The sequence below is a fragment of the Neodiprion pinetum genome, chromosome 6 (genome assembly GCF_021155775.2).
Source record: "Neodiprion pinetum isolate iyNeoPine1 chromosome 6, iyNeoPine1.2, whole genome shotgun sequence".
NCBI classification, from domain to species: domain Eukaryota; kingdom Metazoa; phylum Arthropoda; class Insecta; order Hymenoptera; family Diprionidae; genus Neodiprion; species Neodiprion pinetum.
The window spans coordinates 28,515,167-28,531,301 of record NC_060237.1 but is presented as its reverse complement, the minus strand read 5'-3'; the positions used below and the strand labels follow the sequence as shown (position 1 = coordinate 28,531,301).

General features: G+C 37.8%; 1 protein-coding gene across 2 annotated transcripts; it reads right to left on the bottom strand.

Moving 5' to 3' along the window:
* Positions 1-1,047: 1,047 nt before the first annotated feature.
* Positions 1,048-13,766, bottom strand: Mf (myofilin). Of its 2 annotated transcripts, XM_046632674.2 has the most exons (8): positions 13,608-13,766; positions 9,526-9,662; positions 9,007-9,163; positions 8,780-8,868; positions 4,413-4,565; positions 3,508-3,762; positions 1,887-1,982; positions 1,048-1,211 (listed from the first exon to the last, which is right to left on the bottom strand). In XM_046632674.2, the coding sequence occupies exons 2-7, from the start codon at positions 9,623-9,625 to the stop codon at positions 1,903-1,905; spliced, it is 834 nt and encodes a 277-aa protein (XP_046488630.1). In that variant the 5' UTR covers positions 9,626-9,662; positions 13,608-13,766; the 3' UTR covers positions 1,048-1,211; positions 1,887-1,902. The 2 variants fall into 2 exon arrangements, with proteins under 2 accessions (XP_046488630.1, XP_046488631.1); XM_046632675.2 differs by lacking the exon at positions 1,887-1,982.
* Positions 13,767-16,135: the final 2,369 nt, after the last annotated feature.

Genomic DNA, 16,135 nt, shown 5'->3' with positions numbered 1-16,135 from the left:
ATCTGCGTTTATTGGAGCAGAATAAAACTTAAGATAAAGGTTATAAAATTAACGCACGAATTATTGAGCGTTAATAACGAAGAATCATATATATCTATTTATTTTCACTAAAATCTCCCATGTGGGAATATCGGTTATTATTATTCTCTATTCTGATTTGAATTGATTAATTACTTTGTTTTTTCAATTCTCTTGCCTTTTTCTTTTCAGCACACAACCCCTTAAATGAACGGTTGAAATGTTTTTTTCCCTTAAGGTACGATATACCTATTAAACATACATTATAATTATATTAAGAAATACATGTTATATATTATTTGTAAATGATTTTTCTGTTGCAATTTAACGTTTGAAAAATTATGCCTTGCACTTAAAATGTAGAAAAAAATGAATAAAAATAAGTAAAGTATAAAACTAAAACGAAGATAATAATGAAAGACGAATACAAGTTTTCTGAAATATGTATCTACATGCCCTAGCAGTTTTTGGTAAATTGCAACATGGAAATTACGACATCTAAATACGATGTAAAAAATTTCAAAAGAAAAATAAACATCATGCGTATTGTTTCATAATGTTATATTCTTATCAGATATCAAAGTTTCTTTTTTCTCTTGCTACTTCATCTTCTTAATTAATTTTCTCTCCGCGACTTACCGCCAAGTTGAAATTTTCCATTCGTATAACTTTGCAAGTTATACTTTCTGTCTTGTTTGAATGAACAAATTTTCTACAAAAAATCACATTATGTACATATATCATGGATTGATGAAAGTGAAAGGAAACATTTTTGACTTTTAGTAAATATGTTTATTTATTGATATAATATCGTTGAAATAATAATGATAGTAGTAGTAGTAGTAGTAGTAGTAGTAGTAGTATCGGTAGTAGTAGTAGTAGTAGTAGTAGTAGTAGTAGTAGTAGTAGTAAGCCTTTTAAGAATACTCTGCAGGCAGTAAATAATAACCGAAAAAATGTTATAATAAATAAAATTCCGGGGGGTGAGTCAGACTTCTGAAGATCAAATTTTGTGCGGGCGATGATAACGTGAATAATTTAAATATTTTTTTTTTTGTGTTTTGTTTTATTTTTTTTTTTTCGTTTTTATTTATTTTTGTTTTATCCACTTTCAATTCGAAATTATTCTTTTTTTCGTCAATTTCGCTCGTTACTTCTTGGGCGGCGAAGTGAAGTCCCTTAGAAGGCGGCAGCTGAAAACGTGAAATCTGGAGTTAATTTTTTGAATTACACAATAACGTTGACAAAAAAAAAAAAATAAAAGAAAGAAAGTAATTCGATTGTGTTTATTATTTTTTCATCACGGGGCTTTGGATAATTTGGCTAATAATATTAATATCATTCAGGAAGTGATAACTGTAGCATTCCAGGTTTCGAGCGCGTTTATTAATCATAGATTATTCGGATTATTCATATCGTTTTTTTTTTTTTTTTGTTTACTTCAAATTCATTCGCTTAGTTGTAAAGCATGAAAGCTGCACACAACCATCACGTTATACAGAGAACGAGTTGAAAAATGGATTGTATGAAAAAGAAGAAAATACAAAAATGTTGGAAATTTTCAAAAACCGTACGTGCACGTGTAAAAATTGAATTTTTTTGCTTTCTTGTAACATGACGTACGATTGTAAATATGAAAAGGTTCGATTACACGTTAGTCGCGTGAAATGTTGATAAAATCTCACTGTATCTCGTGTACGTGTAAAGAAAATTATGCTCGAAAAATATAGGAGAAAAAATGTTTGCGTGGGGGGGGGGGGGGGAGGAGGGGGTTCACTCATGACATCACGAATGTTTATTTAATTTTTTTCCATTCGTCTTTTAAGTGATTATTGACAAACGTTCGTTCGTAAGAATATTACTCTGACCTCACGTTGCATCTGATTACCAATGGTTGTACCATGGCTCCGTAAAGCATACTCGTGGACTTGGCTTTGAATAATAGGTACAATTCGAGAAATTACCTGTAATATAATATATATACGCACATTTCAATGCAGGCTATCATTTTGTATTCAAGTATGTATATTATATTGGGTATTTTAAGTCGTTTATTGTAATGTGTGGAATAATTTTACGTCGAGGAAAATCAATGATTGTGCGTGTTTATGCAAGACTCTCAATTTCCACTTGCATGCTTTTCCTATGTCGTATACACGTATACGTTAATAACTACGTTGTCGTCCATAGTTAGACTAAACTACCAAAAATTTCTATTCTAAAAAACAAAAAGATAATTTATCTCTCTACACCTGTATAAGTAGTGCAGAAATAACGATTATATACGTATGTATATATATGTAAATATACGTGAAGTTTCGCGTGCACAAATATCGTCATTGCTCACTTATTTCTCTTTCTCAAAAAGAGAAGTATCAAAAATTCAAATCGGCAATAGACAAAGGTCCTCCGACAAATCTGCAAAGAAATTCGTTGAACGTTCTCTGATTAAAAAACCGAAAGCAAAAACAAAAATCATTACATATATGTATATGTGTGTGTGCATGTAGCGAATGTCTGCAATGTGTTTCGAAAAAAGAACGATTAGAACAGCGCGGCAGCGGTATATAAACCGCAAAATCTGTTTTCCAGCGATAAATTCATATTAATACGAGAGTCGGTGACCGATGAAAGACTCGGCACAATGTTTACGTCCGGTATCAACACCGGCCCAAAGCCCAGAGCTCAACCTCTCAGTGTGCTCGGAGATTTCGCATAGCGCGAGTGCCGCTCGGTTCGGGGTGATAGGCCGAATGTTTAACAGGTTTAACGTAAGAGTAACGTATGTGCGGTTCGTCTATTCGAATTAGTCGCCACCTTCACGCGCTACGGAAAACTAAAAACAAGTGACGGTCGCGTCGAAAACAATTTCGCATCTTACATATAACAATTGAAGTTGTTACCAGTCGTCGAAGTGTGTCGATTCGAGTGGAAACGAATGTTTTGGCTGGAAATTTTCAAGATTTCGAACTACCCGACTAGCCCGGTTGAAGTATAAACTTAAGGTTGGAATTATTCGATACCATAATTTTCTTTGTAAGATCATGGGGCTTTGAGGGGGGGAGGTTTATTTGTAGTTTAAATCCAGACTTTCGACCACATTCTGCAGGAGTTTCAACCGCCCTCTTGACTTTACGACTTACATTAGAAAATATCGATCAAAGGATTATATGCCCTAGAGTTTTAGTTTAAAAGATAATCTTTAGTCAAAGATTGAAAATGGGCGAGTTATTTGTCAAAAACAAATTCCCTCATACATTCAAGATGGCGGTACGAAGCGACATCAATACCTGATCGGAATTCTGAATCTAAAAAACTACCAATGACTCCTCCCAACGATTAAACAAAGAAAACAGCAGTATGGAAAAAGTCTAGTAGTAGTAATTGTGAACCGAATGGGCAAAATCGTGGCTCATTCGATGCAGCCTGTGTTTCAGTGACGCGGCGAGTGAGTTCTTAAGGGTGGGATGAGGGGGAATCGCGTCTTACCCAGAGGCCTGAGGGGGTGTCGGCTCCAAAGGTAGCGACGCTTCACTGGGCTCAGGTAGCTGTCTCTCAGATAGAACGGAGTCCTGTATTGCGCGTAGTTGGGGATGTAGGGCGCGTAGCTCGGGTACCACCACGGGTCTCTTGCGAAAGCGCTGATCGGCACCGCCGGCGATGGCGAAAGCAGATCCCAGATCGGCTTCTTGCGCAAGAGAGTCGGGAACGACGGGATGTTCGCCAAATCATCGAGCAGGTGACCTGTGACGGCGAAAAGAGGGGTCGTTTTCAAGGGACTGCGGTGTTGTTTGATTTATCGATTTATTCATTTATTTATTTATTTTTTTATTTTTGGTTTACTTTCTGAGTAATCGCTGTTTAGCGGTAATTGGCCATAGTCGCGAATAATCGACTGTAAGGGTAGAAAAGATGATGATTTCATCTTCATTTCAAGCCTTAAAATTTCAAACGCATTAAAAATACTTTTCGTACAAGTTTGGACACGTTCTATTCTGTTACGTAGTTCTAGCAAAGATTGAAATTATTTAAGTCCGAAATTAATTTCGTTAGTTATAAATTGAATACGTGTTTAAACCCGTTGAAATTCGGTACGTTTTTCTTAATATTATCCAATTTGAACTACGTGTTGATGTATGAGAATAAATTTTGTGAAAAATTTTTGCAAAAATCGTCGTTTCTAACGGTTTTTAAACTGTTATATAAAAAGTGTAGAAAAATGTTTTGAGTAAAGTGAATTCAGTTAAACAATTATGCATCGTTTATCAAATTGCAAAGCTTAAAATAAATATAAAACTCGCATCTTTCGGTCGTATAATGGATGACTTCTCATTAGCATAAGTGTTCAAAATTAACTTGAAATTCAAATCAATAATAAGAATCGTTGAAATTACCGTGAATGTCGAATAGTGGCTTCGTCGTGATCGGAGATCCGGGTCGGTTTCTGTGTCGATGAAGCAGCGGTGTCGGGCTCGGGTACATTCTATCGATATCGGCAAGACGGTCGAGGTGGGCGTTCCAAGCCTTGTCAGCATCGAAATCTTTCGCTGGTTTGCAAGAGAAGAAGAGAAAAAAAATCGGTAAGATACACAGTTTATTATAAAGTTGACGAGTTACGAATATGGGAGTTATTTTTTCGACAGATCTTTTTCTCTCGTTTATTGTACTTATTATCGTCGTTAATTATGTATGTATTTATTTATTTGCACAAGGTTTTTTCTTTTATATATCCAATCCCCTGAGACGCAGCTCTGCCTTACGAGTATAAGAAAAGGAAAAAATAAAGAAATTTATAAAATGTAGTCAAGAAACGTACTGGTTTCTTATTTCAAAGTTATTCTTGAATTTTTCGCTTCAAATTTTTAATCTCAGCACGCGCTGCGTCCGAGAGAATTTTTCATTATTTTTGATGATGCGTTTAATTTTCACGAAGAAATCGTTTCTTTTTTTTTTTTTTTTATTATTCTATTTCTTTTACCTGCTCTTCTTTGATTCTATTTTTACGTGAGACATTCGATATTACATATATTCGTGTTTTATCAACGTGGTGATCCTTATTATGGTGTGTATTCTGAATTACACAAATGGCATCATATAATTATTACACATATGTTTCTATACAGGATAACAGAAAATCACATTTCAACACAGTTAAAATATTATACGTATTATACATAACTACGTGTTCGAAAACGAAATGATTTCTTATTTTGGTGCACATGGTGGTATTTTTTTTTTTTTTTTTTATGTTTTTTAACTGTTTTTAGTTTTGAAGAAAAGAAAACAACTCGTTTTTTCCAACAATGATTTGGCGACGTTTACACACAACCCTGATGAACATTTGATGTAACTTTTTTTTTTCTAAACAAAAAAATTCTCTTATTCATTCACAGTTTCCAAAATAAATCCGCTCTTTTAGTGTTTTAGTAATTGCGTTGCGTTTAAATTGGACTTTTGTTTAGACATTTTTGTTTTTTTTTTTTTTTTTCTACCACACCATGCAACATTCCACATGCATTTAATTACTGAACGTATGAATTTGCTAAGCGTGGGAAAAAATGCGATTTTTCCAAAAGATAATTTCTTTCATCTCATGAAAAAATATTCAGGGAAAAAAGGCGTTGCTATGCCGTTTTATGTATGAGGCATAAGTAAATAATATGTGAATATACATTGTGTTTTAAGATGAGAAGTAGTGCAAAATAAATTTTCAAACCTCTACGCAGTTGCAAAATTTGTTATAATATGTAATGAAAATTTGTCAGCTTCTAGAAAGCGGGTATGAATGCATTTTCATAAAAATTATAAGCGTATTATACTAACCTTCGAGAATGTCCTTGTCAAAAAATCTTCATATCTTCCCGTGGACTCGGGATGAAGAAACAAAAAATATATCTTGTTTTTTTTTTTTATCTCAAAAATGGAAAAAAAAATCTCTGAATCAATTATGCGCCCCCAAGATACTTGCAGAATTATTATCATTGTGTTGTTTTTTTCTGCGTATTCGAATTCCAAATATCATTTTTGTTTCATATTTTCTGTATAATGTTGTGAGAAAAAAAATTGAGCCAAGTTTGTGTACAAATGCTGCAGAAGTAAAAATTGTTGGGCCAAAAGAAAAGTAAAAAAATTCATTGTGTCATTATATTACCGGTTTACCGCAGGTTGTTGTTAGAAACAAAAATTACATATTTGGTGGTCGTGGAGACAGCTTAAGCTTATATTTGGGTGGTATTAAAGAAAACATGCCATATCCTGAAAAAGACAGAAATTTTTGGATCGTGGTTGAATTAATTGAAATTAATTTTACCGTTTATAGTAAATTTTGTTGCTGTTGTTGTTGTTTTTGTTTATTTTTGTTTGTTAGTAACAATTCTGTTTCCGTGCATATTACATATATATATATTATTAGAGAGCGTATATTAAGTGTTTGTTTTTTCGATATTTGTCCTTATCCTTCAGACGTAAATTATTCGACAATAATTATGAAGTGCGAAAGATTTCTGTCTGAGAAATAAAGTAAAAATCGAAAGACGGAATTAGAAAACGAAGCTTTTCATTAAAATTTCTAGCTTTTTCAAGTCTGGCGGTCATTTTGAATGGTGTATATATAATTTCTTCTTTTTTTTTTTTTTTTTCTATCATCTTCTTTGATTGACCTTAGTCAGAATTTACTTTGCATTTAATATATCCTGTGGCTTGAGACTGTATCATCTTCAATCCAAATCCTTGGAATACCTTTTTCTTTCGTTGTACGTATTATATACGTTTGGTTGTTGTGTAGGAACAACAAAAAAAAAAACAGATGGTATTCCATTACGCACAGTTAACATGACGATCGGTAAATATTGCACAATTAAATGAAAACATCACGGGTACCTATAAAGGAAACAGAGATGTGATTTTGAGCTGTAAGAAAATCCCCTTAATTGCTCCGTGAAACTTGCGAAAATTTTTCCATAAAAAAAAAAAAAATACGACGCAAGTTCGAGTCGAGCAGCGAATCTGATCGTTTTTCATTTCGGTCATCCGGGTGATTTCGACGTACTCGAAAGACTCTCTCCAATATCCTATAACTAGCCGGCTAGGCTGTAAGAACCTCCGGAATCTCGTAGCTGGGCATTAAAACTTATTAGAGGGATGTCTAGAAACTGGTGAAACGTGACTTTCTATAAATATTATGTCTCACTGTAGTGTTCATTTGATTTCTTTCTTTAATTTCCCACTTTCGGGCGATCTGTTTACGCTTTAGGTCGCTCAAGTCTAGCATACGACTCAAAACTACCCATATGCTCGGAAATGCTCCTGTAAAAATCAGAACCAGAAGCATGCAAAGTGAAAAACCATCTTTTTTGGGTGGAAAAAAAAATATATATATATATGTATAAAATTTTGTTCATTTTCTCTTTCTAAAAAACGATGAAGACACTTTACTTACAACGGGTGATTCGGGACGAGCACGACACAGACGAAATTTTTAATCAGGATCGTGTTTCATGCTGAGACGTGTTTAAGGACTTGATTATTAGATATCGTTTTAAGAAAATAATCCAAGAATATGATAATTGCCCAAAGACGTCGCGAAAATTTTCGGCAAACATACGAATCGGGTAAATTTTTCGCGGATCTGCATAATGCTTTTGAATAACGTTTGTGGCAAATAATGTTGACAGTTGTATTTTTATGGTATTTTGTGTTATTTGCTCTTTTTGTTTCTAGACTAATTGAGAAGATAAATTACGGTTTTTTTTTGACGCATGGATTATACTTAAAACTCGTATATACGTGTATTTAAATATGGTATATGTATATAACAACTTGGATACAAAGAGAGTAATATTAGTTTTATTATATGATATGATGGTTTTGATTAATAATATATAGGTGTGCATGTATTATTATACAGATAATACATTATTACCTTTACTATTAATAACAAATTTGTACGACTAGATGTAACATGGTACAGGTATATAATTAATGTATACCGTATATATATATTAATTATACTCGTTCGTCGTTGTTATCGATGACAATTTTCTTTTATCTAATTTTCTTCACTTTTTTTTAGTTTCATTCATTTGTATTGGTTTTCGACTGCAGGCTTGGAGGTTGTTAGCAAGATCTTTTCTACGGTTGCGTTATTTTCCTTCTGACTTTGCATTTGTATTATCGAAAAAATTCTTACACATACCGTATTATATCATTATCATTATCATCATTATCATCATCATCATTAACATCGTCATTATCGTCACAGTATTTCACAATAAGATTCAGAGATGAATAACGCCCGTTTGACAATAGATCTTGAAAACGAAGGCTCATCACCACAGCTTTCCCCGTATTATTATATACACACATACGTGTGAATATGGTATATATGCATAAGTATTAAGTATATTAAATCGATTGATGCGGGGACGCGATCGAGTGCATTATTAATATTGTATTATTGCGTGTTGTGTTTGTTATAAATGTGGGAAGATTTATTTTCTTGACGGCACGTACGAAGGGATCGTTTCGTGTGATGTTGTTCTTGTTATTATTATTATTGTTATATTATTAATTATTTTTGTTTATTTGGTTTTTTGTTTCTCGATATCAAAATTTGTTTTTCATTCTCACTCTCGCTGGGAGAGGGGGTGGGGGAGAATACCTTCCGCTTTCTTTTCTTTCCTTTCTTTCTTTCATTCGTTACTATCTGTACGGGATTTTTTGTTCGTATCTTTTTCTTTCTCTATAGCTGTTTAGTACGTACCGGGAGTATAGCGCTCAACTGGCTTGTACTGGTGGGGGTACAGCTGCCTGGGTGAGTAGCCGTAAATCTCACGGTGAACGGGAAGGTACCTGTGACAAAAAAAATAAAAATCGCGCTCCAGTGATTATTCGAATTTGTTAAATGGCGGCCCTTGTAACGCGCGCTGATAACTGCGGGCAGGGAAGACGCGGAATCGGACGACAACAATGAGAGGGGAAAAAACCAACCTGTAACCAGGCACGTTGATGCGCTCGCCGGCGTGGATGGGGTCGTCGTAGATGGACTTGCCCCAAGGCCACGAGGTGGAATGCAGCTCAGGGAAATCGGAGCGGTAGATACCACGGGGCCTGTGGGTGTGTTCGGGAGCCCTCATGTCGTCGGTTCCTGTCATCGGAGATAAAGAAATTTGGAGATTTTTCGGCGATTCGGTGTCCTCGAGGCTCGAATTAGATTCCCCGTGAAATTCCAAGACCAAAGTTTCCTCGCGCCAACTTCGAGGGACGAAAACTCGCAGAGTTATTCGATTTTGAAAATTGACCAATCAACGCAGAGATGCGCGCGAAACTCAACGCCGCTGCGCATGCGCGACGAGTGACGCTGCGCTTGCGCCGATCGGTCGACGTGGAATTTATCGTAACTCGGAAACTATTCGTCGTTCGAAATTTTTGTAAAATACTTTTTTGCTCGGATTTTCACGAGGGTTTCCTCGCCTCGGGTAACATAACCTGCCGGATTGATTGAAATACCTTTAAGCGCGCGTACGTAGCTTTGCCAGAACTTGGCTTTCTTTGTGATCGGCTCATTACGGCCAATCATATCGAGGTTGCTTTTGAATCGCGCGTCCATTTTGCCGCTCTACTGATCTGCTAACCACACTCGTTCGCTGCAATCAAAAAAACATGTCCACCGATTGATTAATCGATCATTTTTTTTCGGGGGAACGAAAAGTCTTGCGAGTTTTAACCGATCGCATTAGTTCTTGGAAATAAGAAGTATAATCGTAGCCTCCAGTGTTGGGGGGTTGAACAGGTAAAACAAAATTGGAACATTCGTTTGGATGGAATTTAAAAACAGGTGTAGTACGTATGCAAATGCAGATCGTAAATGTCGTACGAAATGTGAAAATTGGCAAAAATTCAAGACCCCCTCAGGAGATTCTGATTTTTTATTTATTTATTCCCTGTTACGGATTTTTAAATATTCTTAACGATCGTGTGCGTCAAACGTTTCCGCTTTTCAAACTCCTGTTACTATTACGTGTTCATGTTTAGGATTGCATAAACGCTGCCGTTTACATTTATATTCCAGAGGTAGGGTTTATATATTTCCTCAACCTTGCTTCGGTTACAATTGCCTCGCGTTTGCGTATTTTTAGAAAACGTGAAGTTACGTACTCGCTTATATTTGCTAAGCGAGAAAACTGTACGTAAACACAAAAACGAAAATGATAGAAAAAGGTGGAAAAAATCCGTTCTCAAAAATATCCCATCCCTCCCTTTGCTCGTACGGCGAATATAAAACTCGACACCGAGTCGGCCTTGATTCGAGCTTATCAAAGGAGAATGTAAAAAGTAAACAAACGAAAATAATTCCAGTCGCGTAACACGGGGACGCGGGATTCCAGTACTTGGGATAGAGCGCAGGCGCGTGCGCTGATCGGCGTGTAATACGCGCCGATAGAAGTGCGCACGCGAGTATCTCGTTTTACCCAGATCAGGAGAGAGAAAGCGAGCAAGCGAGCGAGCGAGTGAGTAATTCTAAAAATACGTTGTAAGAAATATTCGCGATATACATATAACTGTACAATGTGATTTTAAACAGTTCTAGAGCCGACTCGAATAAAACCGCTTTTCGGATTGGCCATGCCTCCGATTTCCTGGCCAATCCAGCTCCTCGACGTAGACGAGCAGAGTCGCCTTTTATTTTTGTTGACGCAACGGGTAGCCTCTAATTTTAGCGCCATCCTCTCCGCCGTCTCGATCATTGCCGTTCAATTTTCACGTGTTTGCAAAACCCCCGCGAGGCGACACATCGGCGCCCGAATAACGCGAGATGCGGAAAAGCAGTCGCGTTTCGTAAAAAGCTCGAAAAAGAAGCGAGTCGACGTATCGCAAGAACCTTCTGTGGTACTTCCGGGGCTCTCCGTGTAATAATCCCGGTTCCCGGATGATAATTCCCCGTTCAACGTCGAGGCGGGAAATATAAATTCGGGGTGAATATTTAAGCCAACAACATTCGCCGCGTGACGCAAGAGGCCCAGATTCGCGGGTGTCTAATTTTAGGTTGGCCGGGGCGCGGCCATTTTTAGTTCGAAACAGGTGGACATCCAATCCCGACGTCCCTTGCGCCGTTGACTTTGACCGATTTCCGCAACGATAGACCGACTCCGGCTCCATTCTTTCCCTGATAATGACCCAATAACGCCCCGCAGACCCACGCGTTCCGCTTTTTCCAGCATTTCACTTCCGTATCCGGCCTCGATTCTTGTCTCTCTCTATTTCCCAAAAACTCCCCCTCAAAATCCGGTCACGCATGCATCGCGAGTTTTCCGTCAAACTTGCGACCCAGCGCCGTGAAGTAGGTAACAAAAGCTTGCACCTCTGGCGCTTAGCCGTACAAAACGTAGCTCGGGTTGCCTATCCGCCGGCGCTAAGCGGTGAGTTTCACAAAAAACTCGTTCTCGGTGTAGCGCTAAGCGTAATGTTCGAAAACGTTGGAGCGCTAATGCTTCACGGTGAGATCAGGAGCGCGGGTGTAAATTGACGGTGCTCTAAATATAGGCGTGGCCTAGTCAACCGAAACGATCTGGGGCATAGGTCCAAAAACTGAAATACATCTCGGTCACGGGGAGTAATATGGGTGGATTGGTTTTATAGTCACCTTCCCCCCTGCCCCCGCCTCTTTCTCATACTCCTCGACCCCCCATTACGTTAAAAAAATTTCTTTCACAACGGTCACGACAGGTTTCTCACACTTTGTTATTCGTTATCGAATACTTGGCAGCCGTAAGCCCGAGGTCCACGTGGCCTCAGATTTGGCTCGACTACTTCGGCTCGCGTAATCGATTCCATGTAAGGCAGTGACGAACATATTCGTAGTAAATTTCTGAAGAATAAAAAATTTTGAAACAGAAATTAACTGCGGAATGTTCACTCATTCCTCGATTAGAAAATCGCAGAAGCGATGTATGATCGTTCATTCCCAGACCTTGGATTATGATATATGGGTTACCAGTTGGGGGGGAAACAAAATCTACTTTTTTGCTTGAAAGCTTATTCCGCCGGCTATCAGCTCACTGAGCAATCGATCAATTGGATCGTTTATCGGGGTGAAATAATGTTGCGAAAATCGCATTACGTACCCCTGGTGATAAAACAAGGACGCGTTTATTTCGTTCAGTCCGATACAAATAAGTTCGTACTACTTTCACGAGGCTGACCACCGGTGCTGACAGTAGTGTCGGTCCGTCTCGGTCCGGCAAAGTAAGCCAGCAATCTCGGCGCTCTATTTTTACGCGAGCTTTAAATATAAATACGCGGATGTATTATATAACCTCTAAACAAATGGGCATTGATTATGACAAACCTTCTACCGTATTGTTTTATCTTACGCCGCGATTCCCGAAATTTACACAATTATTCACGAACATTTCTCGCGAAAATTTCTCACGTACGAAACGCTTTGGTTTTTTAACTATTTTTTTTTCGAAACTTCTTTCTTTTTGTTAATTTTTTCCTCTACGTTTCAACTTCTCTATTTTCTCATTCGTCTTCGTACTTTTTTTTTCTTTTCCTGTTCCGCGTCTTGATTGTATCACGAGACGAATGCGAGTTGGTGTAAGTGCAGGACTTGACTTGACTTGTGAAAACAAACTTATTTATACATTTTCATCCGCGTCTTCTCGGATATCATTTTTTTTCCTTTTTCCTATTCCGTATTCTCGCTACCTCTGGATCGAAATTTATAGTATTTTACGCGGCACGACTTAACGGTATACGTACTTATATGTAATACAAGAATAAAAAAATTGTAACAACACACACACACACACACACACACACACACACACACACACACACACACACACACACACACACACACACACACAATGCAAATATCGTCAAATAGAACTCAAGGCAAATGTTTATACTAAATAGAGCATGAATATAAGTAAAATAAAAGCGAAAACTTAGTTCGAAACGTGCAGAGGCTTGGAGGGTGAAAAAAATGGTTAGTCCTCAATGTATCGCAATTCAAAATATTGTACTTGTTATCAGTTACAATTTGGTGCAGTTTTCATACTGTTACAACGAAGTCCTGGTAATCACATCCAGCGAAAATATTTTGCAGATATTCACACTCTATGTACATAATATATGCCACACAGCTGTATAAAATATAATAAAACAAACGTGGGATGGAAATATTGAAACGAGAGAGAAAAAAACCAAAAAAAAATAAAAAAAACCGAAATTTCAGCACCACGTTGCGTTAAAAATGTTGAAAAAATTTCGAACAAAGTAACGAACGTGGTGAATCAATGTGTCAATTTTTGCTTTTCTCGCTGGACCGAAATTTCTCTGGTCAATCAGTCCGTGCACTCACAGTTAGCGATGGAAGTATGAAGTATGTCTCTGGTTTCCTTTTGAAAATTTCGGTTAAAAAAATGTCTACGTTACAACAAATATACTGCGAAATACGTAAACGAGTTTTTAGTTTTTCAAATTCCTCGGCAGAAAAAAAACAAAAAAACTTGTTATGTATTATATTATTATAATCGTTGCAGTTGAAGAATGATCGATGAGCGATCGATCGATTATTCTTTTACCTATAGATTCGGATGACCGTTTGGTTCGGGGGTTGGACCTTACACTGCGCGTCCGCGTCGAAAAAAGCTCGACTAGTATAGGCAGCGCTCGGTGCTGCCGCGCCGCGGGAAAATTTGAAAATTCCTGCGAGACATTTATGGCAACCCCCACTAACACCCGCCGATTGGTCAAAACATCCGAATCTTTCGCTGTGAATGGATTCCGTATTATCACTCGCTCATGCCCGACGTATTATAACCCTGCACCAGTGATCCTTCGGCGCTGTGGCCGCATCTACGTCATTATTTTCGGCTTTTTCGCACACTTTCAACGAGCTTTCGACAGCCCCCGCATTTTTCACGGTCACAATCCGATCCCCGAGAATCTCTGTGTAACAATAATAGCACTTGGAAGATTAAGGATGAAGGTCATTCGATCCCTTCTCCGTCTCTGCTGAGACAATTGATCTTATTCTCTCTTTCTCTCGAGCTTTCGAAATAAATCTACCGATGTAATTCGGCGGAGGAAGTTCGCGTAAAATTAATTTACTCGACTACATTTTTTAATGTTTTATTTATATCGGCGGTTGTTATTATTATTGTTGTTTACACAGCACGATGTGCGGATCACGGTTGATAAAAAACATTTAAGGCAAAGTTTGGATCGCCGTGTGGGACAGGAAGGATGTAACGGGCGTATATGTGAACTTACGTACGTACATTTGTACGTCTGTTTACGACATTTGTTCGTGACGTGTTTCACGGAATACGACGTCATTCGTCGGAAATAATGTAACCGTGTGCAAAATAGACAGATGTCTAGATAGGAATCGACTGTATGTATACATATACGTACAGTTTGCGTACTCGTCGGGAGTTCCCGCAACATTTATTTATCATTTCCGTTTTTCAAATCCATCTTTCACGTCCGTATATTTCCTAACAATCTTTATACGTGATACGAATTTTACACCACAGACACTCGCACACGAGAGATCAGTTACGAGGCGGGTTTTACCGAAGGTCAAAAAACATCTGTACGATTTTTTCTCCCTATTAATAACACTGGAATTGCAAATTTTCATATTCTTTTATATTTTTATTTTTTTCCATGCACGGTGTAACTTTATCCCTGAGGATCATAATAGATGTACCGTGCTGCATAAAGTTCTTAAATTTGAATCGCAGTTATATTATTCACACGAAACTTTTTCATTCTTCGAAAAAGTAAATTCTCAGACACAATTTTCACGATACGTGATCATCGATTACCGTAATTAAAGGCATATATAGAACTGACGTTGAATTCAGTTTTTTTTCGAAACGCACAAGTCAAATCGTAATAATTTATTTGAAAAATATAACCAACTATACACCACCGAGAATAAGACGAAATATTCGCGAAACTGCTCGAAACTCGCGATGCTTAATCACTGATCAACGCAATTGATGACGAAAACGACCAGTCCAACAGATTTGTTTTCCACCAGTCTGAGAAATCTGTTGCATACTTCGTAACGTAATTGCATCACTATTACCTAAAACGAGAATTCTAACAACGTGCATAATAAATTTTCACAGACGGTAAACGAACCGTACATGCACATGAGTCTGAGCGTGCAGTCTAAAAATGTGCATCGCTATTTTTATTTGCACAGACACACATAACCGATGATCCGCTTCGGTGCAGCATCTCTCCCACACTTATCCTCCCCCAACACGTGCCTATACAAATAATTTATTTCAGAACCTTAAATGTGTGATACGGTCAGATGTGCGTTGAATTTATTTTCAATCGGGCCAGGGCCGTGAGATTAAGGCTTGAATAATACCCGAACGCTTTCGATACCTAGATATATAATATTTCCAACTCCTTTCTTGTTCCAACAACTTTGCTGATCGACCGTCTTTCGTCTTTCATCGCCGCTGATCGTATCGCTGTTATGTGCGTATATATATATGTATACACACAAATTACACATGTATGTAGGAGTCCGGATGATGGTGAGAAAAATAGAGAACAAGAGAGAAAGAGATCTAGATTCGTTTCTTTGCCCCGTTGCCAAGATCGATCTAATTGTAAATATTCCATCCACCATCCGACTCGGTGTTATAGATTAGTCTAGCTAGTGTGGTTAGTTGACCTTCAAAAGTTAGCAAGGGACATTGCCCGTTATACCTGCCCACCACGTCTCTGCTGCAATAATCGGCCACCACGACGAACGGTTCTAATTTTACGTCCTCCATCTCCCGCATAGATCTATGAGCGTATTATCACGCACGTCGCGTCATGCGCACTGCGAAATTTGCCCAAGATCTTACGGCGGATGGAATATGTATTAATTAGCTGATACATACCGTCGCTCAAACTGCCACGTCAACGGCCAATTATTCGGAGCCCGTTAATTCACCCTCGGATTTCGGAGCTTTCGAGCTTGATTCAATTTAACCGCGGGTTGTATTCTTGGATACTGCGATGACGAATCTTGATATTACAGTGATCACACCGTGACGTAAACGCGGAGCGAGCTTTTACCCCGGAATCTTGT

Bases quoted from the DNA above. Each gene is read 5' to 3' on its own strand.
- Mf (XM_046632674.2), bottom strand. From the start codon at position 9,625: ATGGACGCGCGATTCAAAAGCAACCTCGATATGATTGGCCGTAATGAG. The intron at 8,869-9,006 runs GTTGGTTTTTTC...TTTTTGTCACAG, and splicing joins ATCAACGTGCCTGGTTACAG to GTACCTTCCCGTTCACCGTG. The intron at 3,763-4,412 runs GTAATTTCAACG...TCGCCGTCACAG, and splicing joins GCCACTATTCGACATTCACG to GTCACCTGCTCGATGATTTG.